Source organism: Macaca thibetana, chromosome 11, assembly GCF_024542745.1.
Source record: "Macaca thibetana thibetana isolate TM-01 chromosome 11, ASM2454274v1, whole genome shotgun sequence".
In the NCBI taxonomy this organism is placed as follows: Eukaryota; Metazoa; Chordata; class Mammalia; order Primates; family Cercopithecidae; genus Macaca; species Macaca thibetana.
In genome coordinates, this window is record NC_065588.1 from 18,702,039 (window position 1) to 18,720,167 (window position 18,129).

Here is an 18,129-nt window from a genome sequence, read left to right on the forward strand (position 1 = left end):
GTAATTTGATTGCACTGTGGTCTGAGAGACTGTGTTATGATTTCAATTCTTTTGTATTTGCTGAGGAGTGTTTTCCTTCCAATTACACGGTCAATTTTAGAATTAAGTGCCATGTGGCCTTGAGAAGAATGTATATCCTGTTGACTTGGGTTGGAGAGTTCTGTAGATATCTGTTAGGTCCACTTGATCCAGAGCTGAGTTCAAATCCTTAATATCCTTGTTAATTTTCTGTCTCCTTGATCTGTTTAGTATTGACAGTGGGGTGTTAAAGTATCCCACTATTATTGTGTGGAGTCTCAGTCTCTTTGTAGGTCTCTAAGAACTTGTTTTATGAATCTGGGTGCTCCTGTACTGGGTGCATATATATTTAGGATAGTTAGCTCTTCTTGTTGAATTGATCCCTTTACCATTATGTAATGACCTTCTTTGTCTTTTTTTTATCTTTGTTGCTTTAAAGTCTGTTTTGTCAGAGACTAGGATTGCAACCCCTGCTTTCTTTTGCTTTCCATTTACTTAGTAAATTTACCTCCACCCCTTTATTTTGAGCCTATATGTGTATTAGTATGTGAGATGAGTCTCCTGAATTCAGCACACTGATTGGTCTTGATTCTTTATCCAATTTGTCAGTGTGTGTCTTTTAATTGGGGCATTTAGCCCATTTACATTTAAGGTTAATATTGTTATGTGTGAATTAAATCCTGTCATCATGATACTATCTGGTTATTTTGCACATTAGTTGCTGCAGTTTCTTCATAGTGTCATTAGTCTTTATATTTTGGTGTGTTTTTGCAGTGGCTGGTACTGGTTTTTCCTTTCCATATTTAATGCTTCCTTTAGGAGCTCCTGCAAGGCAGGCCTGGTGGTGATGAAATCCCTAAGCATTTACTTGTCTGGAAAGGATATTATTTATCCTTCACTTATGAAGTTTAGTTTGGCTGCATATGAAATTCTGGGTTGAATGTTATTTTCTTTAAGAATGTTAAATATTGGCCACCCTTCTCTTCTGTCTTGTAGGGTTTCTGCTGAGAAGTCTGCTGTTAGTCTGATGGGCTTACCTTTGTAGGTGACCTGGACTTTCTTTCTGGTTGCCCTTAACATTTTTTCCTTCATTTCAACCTTGGAGAATCTGATGATTATATGTCTTGGGATTGATCTTCTCAGAGATTTTCTTAGTGGTGTTCTCTGAATTTCCCGAATTTGAATGTTGGCCTGCCTTGCTAGGTTGGGAAATTTCTCCTGGATAATATCCTGAAGTGTGTTTTCCAACTTAGTTCCATTCTCTGAGTCTCTTTGAGTTACTCCAATCAATCATAGCTTCAGTCTTCTCACGTAGTCCCATATTTCTTGGAGGTTTTGTTCATTTCTTTTCATTGTCGTTTCTCTAACCTTATCTGCCTGCCTTTCAGCAAGATGGTCTTCAAACTGTGATATCCTTTCTTCCACTTGGTCAATTGGGCTATTGATACTTGTGTATGCTTCAGGAAGTTCTTGTGCTGTATTTTTCAGCTCCATCAGGTCATTTATGTTCCTCTCTAAACTGGTTATTCTAGTTAGCACCTCCTGTAACCTTTTATCAAGGTTTTTAGCTTCTTTGCATTGGGTTAGAATATGCTCCTCTAGTTCAGCATAGCTTGTTATTACCCACCTTCTGAAGCCTACTTCTGTCAATGTTTCCATCTCATCCTCTGTCCAGTTCTGTGCCCTTGCTGGAGAGGTGTTGCAATCATTTGTAGGAGGCGAGGCACTCTCTCACAAACTCTTTGTGAGTTTGTCTAGTTTCGATCTTTGAGTCTGCTGACCCTTGAATGGGGTTTTTGTGGGGACCTTTTTTGTTGATGCCGTTGTTGTTGCTTTCTGTTTGTTTGCTTTTCTTTTAATGGTCAGGTCCCTCTTCTGAAGGGCTGCTGTAGTTTGCTGGGGGTTCACTTCAGGCTGTATTCATCTGGTAACTCCCACGTGTGGAGATGTCACTCGAGAAGGCTGGAGAACAGCAAAGGTGGGGGCTCCCCTGCCCCATATGGCTCTCTTCCTTCCTCTCTGTGGGTCACGCCAGTGCCTATTCAGTTCTGATGACAGAACCTGGATACTTTAATTGCCAGTGCAGGATTCGCACACGGTTATGGTCCTTTACAATGGAAGCCTCTGATAGCTGCTGCTTCTAGTTAGCTCCTGCTTCTAGTTGGCCATCTTGGCCCTGCCCCTAATTTGTATCTCTTAACAATTTACGTTAGCAGTTGTTTTTAATAGCTTTTTCTTCTGACTCTCTAAAACTGCTTTACACACTACCCTTAGAGTGTTAGAGAATTCTGAGTATGGATATGCATCACTTATACCATTGAGCCTTTTTTTTTCTCACTTTCATTTGTTTTTTGTTATTAATTAGCAGACTTTTATTTTAGCTTAAATAACTCCCGTTAGCAATTCCTGTAAAGCAGGGCTAGTGGTGATGAACTCCATTAGCTTTTGTTTTAATTTTCCCCCTCATTTCTGAAGGACAACTTTGCCAGGTAAAGTATTCTTGTTGGCAGGTTTTGTTGTTCCCCCCCCCCCCCAGCAATTTGAATATATCATCCTATTCTCTCCTGGCCTGAAGGGTCTCTGCTGCAAAATCTGTTTAAAGTCATATTTGTGGTCCATTGAATGTGATATCTTCTTCATATGTTGTTGATTTTAGTATTCTTTCCTTACCTTTGATTTTTGATAATTGGAGTGTGATGTCTTGGGAATTTCCTCTTTGAATTGAATTTAATTGATGACCTCTGAATTTTCTGTATCTGAATACTGTCATCTTTCCTCAGATTTGAGAAATTTTTCATCATTATTTTATTAATATGCTTTCTAGGCCCTTTTCTCTCTCCTCTCCTTTAGGAAATCCTACTATTTGAAGGTTAGTTCACTTGATAGTGTCTCTTAATTCTCATAAACTTTCTTAATTCTTTTTCATTCTGTTTTTCTTTTTGTTTCTCTGACTGGATAATTTCAAATGTCCTGTCTTTGTGCTTACTGTTTTTTTCTTCTGCTTGATCATGTCTACTGTTGAAGCTTTCTAATAACTTTTTCAGTTCAGTTACTGTATTCTTTATCTCTAGAATTTTTATTTGGGTTTTTGATATTGCTTCTATTTCTTTATAAGATGTATTCTTTTGTTTTCCATATTTCATTTTTCTACCTGAATTTTCTTTTAGTACCTTGAACTGCTTTAAGAGGAGTATTCTGAATATTTTATCAGACATTTCATAGTACTCCATTACTGGCATTTTATTAGTTTCCTTTGGCAGTGTCATATTTCTGTGATTTTTGACAATCCTTGTGTCCTTATATTGGTGCCTGCATATGTGAGGACATCATCACCTCTTCCTGTCTTTGTTTTTGTTTTTTGATGGTGATAGAGCTTTACTATTTAGTATAACCTGGGATTCTGGTTGGGCCAGCTGGTAGCAATGTTGGTAGGATCACTGCTCTGCAGCTGAAGTCGTGCAGGGCCAAATACTTCATTTATAGGTAATTACTGATCTGTAGGTATCTCCTAGCATGGGGAAGACAACAAGAGCACTGGGCTCAGTTGGATTACCTTTTCATTTCTAGGGTTGTCATTTCTAGGGTTGGGTAGGTCCAAATGTTCCCTCCATGGGTAACTGCTGATCTGCACTTGCCTCCAAGTCTGAGAAAGACTTAATGCAAGCATCGAAATTAGGTGGATCGCCTCTTCATGGCCAGAGTTTGGCAGGGCCAGATGCTCTGTGAATAATCACTGATCTGCAGTTCCTACCCCATATGAGGAAAACTAAATTTGAGTACTGAAACTTAAGGGATTACCTCTCCACTGGTAGGATTGAGCAAGTTTGGATGCTCTCTCCATGGGCAATCACTGATCTACAGTTGCCTGTCAACCCTGTGAAGACATACGAGAGCATCTGGGCTGTGTGGGGAAGCTGGCTAAGGATTGGACCATGAAATATCCATGAACTGTATTTTCTCCATTATAATGTTGTTGCTAGTCTCTCTGATATGGCACCCCCAATGGCCAGATAAAGAGCAACCCCCACAATCTGTGTGCTGGTAGCTGTGAGCCCCACTCCCATTCTTTTTTTCTAAATGAGCCCAGGTGGTTTAACCCTATTGGTACTCCCAGCATTTCCTTTGAGACAAGACAGGAGTGAGCCTCCTGCAAAGGGTCCCAGAAAAGTGGGAAGACTGAATGCCTGCCTCCAACTCGCATTTGTCTCTGTAGAAACTGTGGGTCCAGGGAACTTATCTGTGGATGATGCTATGCTAGCTTGAAGGTGGGGTGACACAATCAAAGAGAACCATTTCTTTTACTGTATAATCATAGCCCTTCCTGATTCTGCAGTTCAAAGGGTGTCTCAACTTCACTCTCAAGTTTTAGGATATTCAGGGTGGTATTCTCACCTGTGGATAGTTGCTAATTGAATTTCTGGGTATGGGGGTAGTGAGACCACAGAAATCTTTGTCACTTTGTTGATATCACTCTTCCAATGTGTTATTTTAATCCTGTATTAGTATATGCTAATGATGTGACCTTAAACTAGTGGCTTCTTTGTGCCTCAGTTTTCTTTTCGTTTTTTTTTTTTTTCTTTTGAGCTGGAGTTCCAACCTTGTCACCCAGGCTGAAGTGCAACGTCGTAATCTTGATTCACTGCAACCTCCGCCTCCCAGGTTGAAGTGATTCTCCTGCCTCAGCGTCCCAAGTAGCTGGGATTACAGGCACCCACCACCACGCCTGGTTAATTTTTTTTTTTTTTTTTTTTTTTATTTTTTTAGTAGAGATAGGATTTTGCCATGTTGGCCAGGCTGGTCTCAGACTCCTGACCTCAGGTGATCCACCCGACTTGGTCTCCAAAGTGCTAGGATTACAGGCATGAGCCATCCGTCCGTCCTGTGCCTCAGTTTATAAAACAGATTTTTTTTTGAAGATTAAATGAATTGATATCAGTAAAATTCTTAGAAGAGTGTCCAGCACCAAGTGAGGGCTTTATAAAAGTTTGTTGCAATTAATGTAAGTGTTCCAAATGAAGTGATGAGAAATTAGTTACATCTCTGGGTAATTATTTTTTCTTTTATTTAAAATTATCTAAGTATATTTTTGCTATTTTTTAAAAATCTGTATGTTGGGCTGGACCTGGTGGCTCATGGCTGTAATCCCAGCACTTTGGGAGGCCAAGGCAGGCAGATCACCTGAGGTCAGAAGTTTGAGACCAGCCTGGTCAACATGATAAAAACCCATCTCTACTAAAAATACAAAAAATTAGCTGAGCGTGGTGAAGGGCCCTTGTAATCCCAGCTACTTGGGAGGCTGAGGCAGGAGAATCACTTGAATCTGGGAGGCAGAGGTTGCAGTGATCCAAGATTGCACCACTGTACTCCAACCTGGGCAACAAGAGCAAAACCCCATCTCAAAAAAAAAACCACAAATCTGTATATTGAAGTTCATAAATTGAGCTACTAGTCCTTTAAGTTCTCTGAGTTTGAAGCTTGTTGACTGACAGACTGGATCACACTTTTTGTCAGGTTTAGATTGGGAGGTATTTCATCAAGTTATCCTTCACTTCTAATACAATTTCAGATACAAGCAGATGTATGCTGAACCTGGCCCACACTGTCTTGCAAGAACCTATTGTGTGTACTTCTTCTCAATTCTATATTTAATGACATCACATTGATAGCCTAAAATCAGCCATAATGGGAGTATTTACTCCACATAAAATTGACAAATGCCACAAATCAGAGCTTTTTCCCTAAGGAAACAACATACGCCAGCTATTAAATATTCATCACTGCATAATAGGACATAAATCCACTTTAAAGAGATAGAAAATGATTCCAGAACTCAGCAAAATAAAAATCAACCTCTGTTCTTTTCCTATTGAAATATTTACACCCAGATGATCAAACTGTCATGTATCAGTCTTATCACAACATTGTTGAAACCCTTTATAAGTTTTATCCCAATAGACAACAAATTACCTACTCTAATTAATCTCAGCATTTTCATCCCAATACTATTCACAAAAAATCCCTGTGTCTATAATCGTTTTGATATTATTTTCAATAGTTAATTAACTACCACTGATTTTTTTAAAAAATAATTTAATTTCTAATTTGAGTATTACAGTATTTATATTCTATATCTTCTCAGTTTAAAACTATCTTTTAACAAAAAAACTATCTTAACAGATTAAAGGAATAATTGTGTCTTACTCCAATCATTCTCATTCAGTACAATATACATAGTGATCCAAATGATAGGTAATAATAATCTCCTGCATGAATTCTTCTTTTCAAAGAAAACTACTATCTTAGTTTTCTTTGAAATTAGATGATTCTCGTTGGTCTGTTATTCACGATTGCTTTCTCAGAAATACGGTGGTTTCTTTTTACTCACAGCAGGCCTTTGTATCATCTGAGTTTTCTAGAAAGGAAAAATACTTTCCAATATCTCTCCAACTGTGAGTGTTTTAAGGATATCTTTGTGTCCTAAGCACCAAGCATAGAGCAGAGGTTCAATTTCAGTTGATTGAAGGATCATTCCAAAAATGTCTTCACATTTACTTTCCTTGACCCAGGAACCTGAGAGGGTACAACTTTTCTAAATATAAATTTATTAAGAACGTGCTATATTCTGTAACCTTAACTGGAAATTTACCAAGGGTTTTTTGTTTGTTTTGGTTTGTTTTGGTTTTGTTTTGTTTTTAACCTGATGGTTACTCTTCGTGTGAGAGTCTGAGGATGAAGTCTTCTGCCAGTCACAAAGCCAATCCTAGGCAAACTACACCTCGCATTTAAACAGTGCTTTGGATGTTACAAAGCACTCTCACTTACACGGACCATTCCAGGAAACAAAGTTTGTTTTATCAATCTCACCTTCTCACTATTACTTCTCCCTCTTTGACTTTACCTCATCATTCTACTGTTTTATTGCCGGATTTCTTTTGAATAGCTCCCTTATATCAACCCCTGATTTTAAGTAAAAACAGTTTCTCTGATAAGAAAAATAAATTTTCTCCAAAGAGAGACTTTGTAGGTTTCCAGATGAAAAGAGTAAAGGATGACTGAGAAGGGGAAAATGTTTGTGAGAAAGATGAAATAAAAGAACAAAGGAAGGATCCACTTCCATGGTATAAGGATTCTGCTTCTCACACTTAGTAAGCCAATACCCCATTGTGAACAAAGCAAGCATAAAATGGAAGGCAGCAATACTGATTCCTCAGCTGGTCTAAGGTACAATGTGCTTGCCAATATAAGGATCTCATAGCGTTGACTCTAAATTTAGTTTTAGACTAAATTTGTAGAATAATACAAATGTCTCCTAAACATAAGCTTAGTATAAGAACTTTATCTAGTATCCAACTAAAGAAATAGTGCCCTGCTTCTGTTGCTGGGGGAAACAACTATGGGGTTCAATTTAGTAAGAGATAATATGTACATTCAATGCCTCATGCCTGTGTTTTGATCATGCACATGGTAACTTTATGGGTTATTTAAATGTTTTTACAGGTAACTTAGGTTGTTCTTGATTTTCACCTTCAACCTGATTTTAGAACCTGACGTGTATTTAAAATTCAATTTTCACCCAAGATTTATAGCATTGTTAATGTTTTCCTCATGTCCAGACTAGACTACTTCTGTTTCAAGTGTACACTGGAATTTCATGTGAAACATAGCTGTGCTCTTTCCTCAAAGAGCTCTTTCCTCTAAACTCAACCTCAAAGAAAAAAAGTAGGCAGTTGAAGGATCTAATCAGCCTCTTCTTGTCCTCATTAAATCCTGATCTGCTATGAATTCAGACACAATATGTTATACTTAGGAAAGGAGACTTGATAATTTTGAAGAAATAGTTGTTTTAACCACCCTTATCAAATAAGAGATGATGTATTTGAGCCTGAGAGGAACCAGAGTTAGTATCTAAAGTTATTAATCTATTGATGATCGGGGACTTCCGGGGGTCTAATTTAGGACATATATTGCATTTACAAGAGACTGAACCAGGAAAAAAAATTGTTTTACACTTAAAAGATTAACTAAGGCTGTCCTTAGTTAATAATTGTAGAGAGCTTGGAGATCTCACAGGGTGTTAAATGTTCTTTCCATAATAGTACATGCACTCTCATGTTCTCATTATATTGCACATATGAGGTTTTCTGTGTTGCTTAATTATCTAACGTTCTATCCTATCCAATGGAGATTCCAAATTTGCCTCCTCAATTAACTCATGGATATTAGACAAGAGACTTGTGTTCTTTCTGCTGAACAGAAAAATGTGCTCTCTGAAATGTAGGTCATTTGTGATATCAGGAACAGTATAAGCTTAAACGTTCCCCAATGTGCTTTGTAGTCATTATATCTATTCCCATTCACTATTATGGGAGTCTACAACTTTTAGAAATCTTTAAACAATATACATTAATGTTATTATTATATTTCCTAGGAATAAAAATAGTTGAAATTCAAAGAATCAATACAAATAATGTTAATAATAAAAACAAAATGTGCCTTATTACTAAGTCCCACGTTTCGGTTTGGGGTACAAATACATTATTCAAACACTCAAGGCTTTCAGTTTGGGATTTAAGCTTGTATACTTTTATTTACTGACTTTATCAGTTGCTCAAATAAAATACTGGATAAACTAAACTATAAAAGGAAGAAATGTCTATGTTCATAGAGTCCAGCAGACTAATTCTACTATCATGAATTATTGATAGAGTTCTATCTTTTCATTCCACTTTCCATATCTCCATAGCCCCTGCCTCTATCATGAATATCAAACATGTAGCTCTTCTCAGATTGCTCTGGATTTGATGCAGCTTGTCACCGGCCTAGCACAAAGCAAGTACCCTGTAGCGTGGTGCTGCGTCATCAAGTGAAGAAGATCAGATTATAAAGGAAATGGTTAAAAATACCCTTTAAAGTCTCATAGGTACTTGCTATGCACTAGCTTCATTAATTGTTACAGAAACTCTTTGAGGTAGATACTGTCATTTTCTCTATTTCACAAATGAAGAGCTAAGACAGAGAGAAGTCTTAGCTGTTAAAATTTGTCCAAAGTTGTAGGTAATAAGTACATGGTAGAATCTTTGGAAGATGCCATGATATTCCCATTTCTCAATAATCCCAACACAGCCTATGCTTTCTCCAGCATTGGGATAGATGACTGTTTCTTTAGGTAGCATCTTGCATTTATGACCCTGATGTATATTAAATTCACAATTTAAAAAACTACAATTAAATGTCATGAAAGGTGGTTGCACTGCAAGAGGCATGCAAAAACTAAGCCCAAGTATGAAAGCATCAGGATCACTTTCTCATTGTTAGGCATTTTCTCTTTGAGTGAAAAGGCAGGCAGAATTGCTTACTTTCTTTTAAGATTTTTCTTACTTTTTTTTTTTAATCTAGTAGGTACAGTTAAGCTCATATAAGTTAAACATTTAGGATATTTTACTCTAATTTCAGAGCCTACCAGAGTCTATCCTATTGAGATTAGTATGTCTGAAGACCACCCTGAACTGTTGGGAAGAAACCCAGTGTATTATCTAGATGGTATAATTCACATTTGAGGAAATTGCCTCTATGAATTATTTTGTTTTTAAATAGCTTATGTATGTAACACTTGAAAATCAAACATCATTCATTTTTTGAGTATATATGTATTTGTTTAAAGAATAATTCAATAAATAAAAGACTGATAATGTTAAGGATACTGCTCCTCAGCTATTTCAGAGTTCATTCATTACAGTTGGCATCCTTGTCCATTTCTTTAATATTGTGTTTTAAAATACGGCCATTTCCACTGCGAGGGCTGGTGCTATTGGAAAGATTTCAAGAGGAAGTGCAATATGAACAGGATTTTAAAGAAAGGATTGGAACTAAATTTGTGGGAAAGGTGGGGGAAAGACAGCCTATAGCAGAACATATATGAACAGAAATGTGGAAGCAGAAGATAACCAAGCTCCATAACCCACCCATCTGCTGTCTCTGTGCTATACACAGCAGCCCAGGGCTCTCAGATCACATGACAGAGCAAACACGTGTCACTAGTTTAAAATGGGGCATGCTCATGGCCCAGCAATGGCACATTTCTGTGGCCATCCCACTATTTCACTGTCTACAATTGTCACCCTAACCTCTCAAGCATAAACCTCAGGTCACTCCTACCAACTCCCTGCTTTAAACAGATGACCATACCTACTTTCTTGAGAAAAATAAAACCATCAGAACAGAGTCTACTTTTCTACCAATAAAAAAATCTCACACACTCTTCTTCCTTTCTCTTATAATAGAAGACCTGTTTTTCCCTTCTAAAGTAAGTCCTTCCATCTGTGCTTTGAAGTCATTCCCCTCCCACCTTCTGATAAACATTATACTATCAATAGTTCTTTTTTTTTTGCATATTTATCCTCTCCCTCTCAAATAATATTTTTAAATAAGCTTGTCTCTCCAATGTTTAAATAACCTTGCCTCAAAATCTCCAGGCTTCATGCCATTTTTCTCGCCTTCACAAATTTCCTGGAGGAGTTGTCTATAAACTCTTGATCTCCATTCCTTACCTCCCATTCAATCCACAACCACTTGATCTGGTTTTATTCTTCATTACTTGATCAACAATGACCTGATATGGTTTGGCTCCATGTCCCCACCCAAATCTCATGTTGAATTGTAATCCCCAATGTTACAGGAGGGACCTGGAGGGAGGTGATTAGATCATGGGGGAAGATTTAACCCTTGCTGTTCTAGTGATAGGCAGTGAATTCCCATGAGATCTGGTTTTTTAAAAATGTGTAGCACTTCCCCCTCATATGCTCCCTCACGTGAAGATTGTGCCTGCTTCCCCTCACCTTCCGCCATGATTGTAGTTTCCTGAGGCCTCCCCAGCCATGCCTCCTGTACAGCCTATGGAACTGTGAGTCAATTAAACCTCTTTTCTCCATACATTTCCCAGTCTCAGGTATGTCTTTATAGCAGTGTGAGAATGGAGTAATACACCTTCAGAATACTAGACCTAAAAATACTTATTCATCATTTTATTTGATTTACCTGCAAATTTCAACAATGTTAACTATTCCTTCCTCAAAGTATCTTCTTCACATGCCTTATGTAATGTATCATCACCCTCTAGTTTTTCTCCCTTTCTTGATATCTAATTCAAAATTGTTTCCTTCTACCAAGTTACCAAAAGATTGATTCCCCAAGATTCGTTTTAGTGCTTTTCTCATCTCACTCTACAATTTCCACCAAACTGGTATCATCTATATTAACTATGTCAAGGCTTCTATCAATATCTATATCCAAATAACTCACAATATTTTGAAGATACTTTTTATTTTGAGATAATTGAAGATACACATGCAGTTGTAAGAAATAATACAAAGAGATTCCATAAATCCTTTACCAGTTTCCTCCAATGGTAACATCTTACAGAATTACAGTACAGTTCTCACAACCAGGATACTGATATCAATACATTCAAAATACAGAACAATTTCATCCTCCAGGATTGTTTGGGTTGCCCTTTTGTAGCCACATTCGCTTCCCTCTCACCTTCTTCCCCACTCCATTTTTATCCCCTGACAATCACTAATCTGTTCTCCATTCCTATATTTTTGTCATTTCAAGTATGTTATATAAATAGAACCATGCAGTATGCGATTTTTATTGATTGGCTCTTTTCACACAGAATAATTCTCTGAAGATTAATTCAAGCTGTTGTGTTTTCAAAGTTATGTTATTTTATTCACAAATAATATTTCTTAATATGTATGTAGCATATATTGTTTAACCATTGACCCATTGAAGGACATCTCAGTTGTTTCCATTTTCTGGCTATTAAGAATAAAGCTACTGCAAGCAATTCATTTGTAAGTCTCTGTGAACAGGTATTTCTCTGAGATAAACATCCAAAAGTATAATTGCTGGGTTGTATGGCAGTTGTATGTTGTTGTTGTTTTTAAGGAACTGCCAAGTGATTTTCCAGAGTGACTGTACCACTTTACATTTTCACCAGTAATGTGTGAGTAATCCAGTTTCTCCACATCTTTGCCAGCATTTGGTATTATTTCATTATTTTTTTATCTAGCCATTTTGATAGGTGGGTAGTGACATCTCATTGTGGGTTTAAGTTGCATTTTCCTAGGGGTTAATAATGCTGAACATCTTTTTATATGTTTATTTATCATCTGCAAGTCATCTTCTGTGAAACATCTCTTTATGTCTTTTGCTCATTTTCTAATTATATTGTTTGATTTGTATGGTTAAATTTTGAGAATTTTTAAAATATATACTCCAGATACTGGCACTTTGCTGGCTATGTGGTTGGCAAATATTACCTTCTGGTCTGTAGTTTGTCTTTTCATCTCATTATTTTTCACAAAGCAGACATGTTGAAATTTTAAAATTCTTTGCATAGCCCTAAATCTCACAGAGTTTCTCCTATTTTTTTTGTCTAAAAGTTGTATAACTTATATTTAAGTCTGTGAATCATTGTAAGTTAATTTTTGTATTGAGTTTTGGGTCAAAGTTTATATTTTTACATATGGGTGTCTAATTGTTCCAGTATCATCGGTTCAGAAGGCTAACCTGTCTTCATTGAATTACTTTTACAACTTTGTAAAAAATCAGTTGGGCATGTATTTGTGTGGGTCTATTTCTATATTATTTATTCTGTTCCATTAGCCTATGTGTATTCTTCCACCAGTACCAATTTCCTTACTGAGCTCTCTCTGACAGTACCCTAGTGGGGGACATCACAGTCTGGTAGGAGTGGGAGTCTTGGCTGCCTGCCTTGCCCTTGGCTGGTGTAGGGGAGAAGTGGTGTCACAGTGTCTCCCCTGATATTTGGCTGGAGTAGAGTGGTTACAGTCTAAAATTTGCTGTTTTGTTGTTGTTGCTGTTGTTTGTTTGTTTTTGACTGCCCCTTTAGAGCAGGCTTTTCTTTGGGGTTTTTTAGATTGCCTACTTTAGCAGCATATATTTCATGCCTAGAATATATGAGGTAAAAAAGAAAACCCAGAAAACTCACCTCCATGTTGTTACTTGAGTCCTGACATCCCTAGGTAGTCTGTCTTCTTTATGCCTGTCAGAGTCACCTTATGTTTGCTTTGTATATAATTTCCAGAGTTCTTAATATACTCAGTGGGAGGAACAAGGAAAAATAAGCCTACTTCATCTTCCCAGAATCAGAAGTTTCACTCACAAAATTTTACCTCCAACCTAAATCTTTTCTCCATGGCCCAGAAATGAGTATCCTCATTTTAATCTGCATTTGTATGTCTCAAAGTCACCTCAAATATAACTTAAGCTCAAGGCTGAGCCACCTCTGAATGTTGCACTGCAGTCTTCCTGCTACACAAGGGAAAAAGTTAAAGTTCTTCTTGGCACCTCTTCTCCCTCCCATTCTAATTATCATGAAACCCAATTGATTTTTTTTTCTCTGAAATATGCTTTAAGTCTTCCCCCTTCTCTGTTATCTGTATGCCACAACTCTAATCTAAGCTATTATCATATCTGGTCAAAATTTTTTGCAAAAGTCTCTTGTCTGATCTGCTTATATACACCCTCCCTGTTCCAAACCCTTCTCTGTATTATTAGTGGAGTAATCTTTTCAAAACATTATTGTTCTTATTTAATAAATTGATATTGCTTTTAGAACATTGATTTTTAAAAATCTTTCACCTCTCTTACAAGCCTTGCACAAATCTATTATAGAGGCTCAGTATTTGTTGATAAATAACTATAGTATATATCTCCCTGATTAGACTCAATTCACCTAATATACAGAAACATACCCTAAAACTCTGTGTTTCTTAATTTCAGTGGTGATCTGCAAATGCTTAATAATGATGATCTTGGTATTCTAATGACTATACAAGGAGATTTTATATACAGTATGGCTAAAAGGAAAACACGTGAAAGTAATAAACAGCAAACTATTAATTGTCCTGATATTTCTTTTTTCCTTTCTTTCTTTTTTTTTTTTTTTTTTTTTTTTTTTTGGAGACAGAGCCTTGCTTTGTCTCCCAGACTGGAGTTCAGTGGCACAATCTCAGCTCACTGCAACCTCCGCCTCCCAGGTTCAAGCAATTCTTGTGCCTCAGCCTCTCGAGTAGCTGGGATTACAGGTGTGTGCCACTGTGCCCGGATAACTTTTGTATTTTTTGTAGAGATAGGGTTTCACCATGTTGCTCAGACTGGCCTCAAGCTCCTGGCCTCAGGTAATCTACTCCCCTCAGCCTCCCAAAATGCTGGGATTACAGGTGTGAGCCACCATGCCCAGCCTCTTGCTATTTCTTATATTAAGTGAATTTATTTGTCTGCTTAATAATTACTATCTGTAATATAAATGTTCTTACATTTCTAAGTATATATACATTTTTAAACCACCAACTCACTTCTCACACCTATTGGAAATCTGTAAAATATTCAGTCTCTGCATTTAAAAAATAATAATAACTTCCGGGAAAAATGGTCATAAGTTAATGAAAATATTAACTTTGACAACAAAAATGACAGAATCATTACAAATATGTTTGTACTTATGACCTTCCCAAATAAATGTCAAAGTATCACAAGCTCTTCACTATATGAACTGTTTATTTATTGTTGCATTCATTGCATATAAGAGAATAACGTCAAAATGTTGTTTCCGATGTTAAGACTATATAAAAGGAAGGTGGACTACTTCCTCTGCTCTTGAAAATCATACGGGTCATATGGATTAAAAAAAGAGAGAGAGAGAGAGACTTCTGATTCTGACAAGGGTTGGGTTAACTGGAGACCTGTAAGACAAGATTTTTGGTCCTGACCTCTAAATCAGTTTTAGAACATCAGGTGAGAAAGAGAGAAAAAAAAAAGGAAGAAAGAAACCAGTAGTTACAATATGAGTAAAAGATAAAAAAGCAAGAACAGGTGGGACTTTGGTAAGCAAAGGTAAAACCATTAATCTAGAAAAAAAACAAAAGATAGGATAGTCATAACAAGAAATACCTATAATTTATTTATATAGCTATAAATAAGAGATTTTCAGTATATAATTCAAAATGTAATCACGGTACAGACCATGAGAGATCAAATAGTTTAGAATATTCCCTTTTGTCACAACCAATTTATACCTCAGATTTATAAGTAATGCTTAAATTTCAGAGATAAACTCCAACACATTAATTCTATAATGTAGGAATAGGTTTACATTTCAGTGCACTGATAAATTACATCCCAACTGAAGTTTCTACATCTTATAGGAATAGATGGGATTTTTTTGCACATGTGAGGTTTCTTTTCATTTATACACAAGTTTAGGGTAATTCTGAGATTTAAAAAAAAAATGCTCAGAAGTGAGTCATGAAAATCATTCAGAAAAGATATAGCATTTTATTTTGTTGGATCCACTGAAAATTTAGACTATGATAATGTTTAAACACAACTGAAATTTGTTTCTTTAATATCACTTTATATTTTATTTAATTTGTATATGTTTCTCTTGTGTATTTAACTTTCTGTTATGGTGTTTCCGCATCTGATTTCTAATAATGGTGACCATGGACAAAGGAAATGTGTTATCTCATGAACTTGAGCATAACTACAGAAACCTTCCAAGAGAAATTAATTTGATCCACCATAATTCTCCTTATGGAAAAGAGAAAAGTATATTCATCATATTAGGAGAAAAAGTTTCAGGAAGTTGTAAAAATTAATACTCTTCTAAAAGTATTTCTAAAGTTCTACTCAATATAGTAAACACAGCATACACAGTGGAAAAACTATTAGAAAACTGTTACATATAAAATTAAAATTTTTTCTAATTATGAAAATCTATTCTATTACTAAAACTCTACTAAAATGATAGCAATAGTGATGAATGAGTGAGTGATATATAAAAAATGCTATCAAATTCTGTGATCCACTTATGGGTTTATGTAGCAAGAGAGGTTACATGGAGTAACACAGAGTAAATTAAACCTTGGAATAAGGATGAGATTTTACTGATAGATTTTTGAAGAGGCAAGGTAATTTAGTGATAACAAGGTTCAGCTATAAGGACACTTGGCTGTTGGCAGACAATACTATTTAAAATTTGGTGAGTGCTTACTACATGCTAGGCTATGTTCTAAACACTTGCATGTGGTATGACCCATTTGATTCTCTCAACAAGATCAAGAGTCAAGTGCTCTCATGTCCATTTTACAAAGAAGGAGATTGCAGCATGGAGAGAATAAGTCACCCAGAGTCATAGAACTACTATAGTAAGTGGTGGAGCCATGATTTGAAACCTGGTTAACAGGCCCACAGTCTGTGCCTCCGCAGGAGCCTCTCTCTAGTGTGAGCAATTCACAAATGTGCCACCCTCCTTATGTGTCAGGCATTTATGTACATGTACATTTCCTAAGTTAATCGTCACAGCAATTCTAAGAGTTAGGTGGTTTAGAGATGAAGAATCGAGACATAGCAGGCCCAGAATTAGAACCTATGCTATATCTTATCTCATGTTTTCAACATCTCTTCTTCCAGCTTGGCTAAAGTCAAGAACTTGTTAAATAATTCATAGAACATAGGATGGATAAGTCAATAAAGGCCAAATAAAAAAGGATTTTGAACCAAAATTTTAAAATTTAGACATGATACTTTAGACATAGTCCTCAGTGTATGTATGTGCTCAATAAATTTTGTTGAAGAAATGAATGAATATAAACAGAAGTGAAGGTACTGGTTCTAGCCTTTCCTCCAGGCATTGTGGTAGCATGGATTACAAAATACATTTTCTAAATAAAATAATCATAGCCAAAAAACTAGGGTGTTTGTTTTCTTTTATACATTTTGCCTGCAATTAGACTCCACTGTCCCAAACCTGCCACAAATTGCTGAAGTTATAGCTTTCTGATATAAATATCCATACTACTGAAAGGTTTCATTAACTGTCAGATTAGTGAAATTTTTCACTCCATTGTATTTTTACTAAAATAGCTAAGCATAGCAACAAAAAGAAAACAACTATGTTTTATTATTTAAAAAATAAGAGTTTCCCTCAATAATCCATGAATTTTTAAATTGCTACTTGGTCTAACCCTTCACCAGATTGGCCTAAGGTATCAAAACTCTGTGTTCTTATTCAATGAGTGATAATTCCTCAAACAGGGATGTTTCCAGTCCTCTCTCTGCTATTCTCTGTTAGAATTGCTAATACTTCATCTCAGGCCTATCCATATCTTAAATGACATGATAAAAAAAAAAAAAAAAAAACTAACAAAGGTAGAAGACATTGTCTCTGGTCTTTTGTTTTCTTATTTTTCCATCCTTGGACTACAGTGGTCAGTATTACTTACATAATAACATGGTCTACTCATATTCTTCCTTTCTGATCAGCAGTTTTACTGGGTCTAGTGTGAAATAAAGCTACCTTTTTTCCCCTTCACTAAGCAGATGCCAGTGAATTGGTAACATCTGCTTTTTTCTTAGCTTTTACCAGAAACTTTTTTCCTAAAGGGTCATCATTTAAGGCAATTTTTTTAATACTATAAGATCAAACACATCTGTTTGATCATATCAAAATTTAGCAGAAAATGTACTTTTTATAAAGACTCCATAAATATCACCTTCACTCTGAATTGGCCTTTATACTTTTAATGAATAATATTCCCCTCCACATGTAATTTAGAATTAAACATTTCAGACAATATAGTTGACATTGTAAAATATCTTATCCTTTTCTCTCTATTGCAGTCCAGTTATTCAAAGCCTACAATTATGCAGTTTCTCAAGCTGTCTCACAATGAAGGAAATGTATCTATTACAGTAGAGAAAAACAAACAAGAAAATTCAAATGAAAATAAGTCGTTATAACTGCTGATTTAACCTGACAAACCATTGCTCTTCCTTTGAATAATTGCTACTGTTTTTGGTTTATAGGGACCGAGCTCCTTTCATTTTTACTTCAGAGATGGAATACTTTATTACAGAGGGTGGGAAAAACCCACAGCATTTCCAAGATTTTGTGGAACTTTGCTGTCGTGCTTATAATATTATTAGAAAGCACAGCCAACTGCTCTTGAACCTACTAGAAATGGTAAGTCCCTTGGGGGAAGAAAACAAAAATAATAAGCTTCATTTATGCCTCTGCTTCAG

The 18,129-nt window shown here is 36.1% G+C and overlaps 1 protein-coding gene across 4 annotated transcripts in view; it reads left to right on the forward strand.

Moving 5' to 3' along the window:
* PIK3C2G (phosphatidylinositol-4-phosphate 3-kinase catalytic subunit type 2 gamma) overlaps positions 1–18,129 on the forward strand; it is a 424,274-nt gene that overhangs the window by 284,956 nt on the left and 121,189 nt on the right. For all 4 annotated transcript variants that reach the window (XM_050750052.1, XM_050750054.1, XM_050750055.1 and 1 more), the window contains one exon: positions 17,914–18,070. In XM_050750052.1, the coding sequence (XP_050606009.1) occupies positions 17,914–18,070 (157 nt within the window). The remainder of the gene's footprint in view (positions 1–17,913; positions 18,071–18,129) is intronic.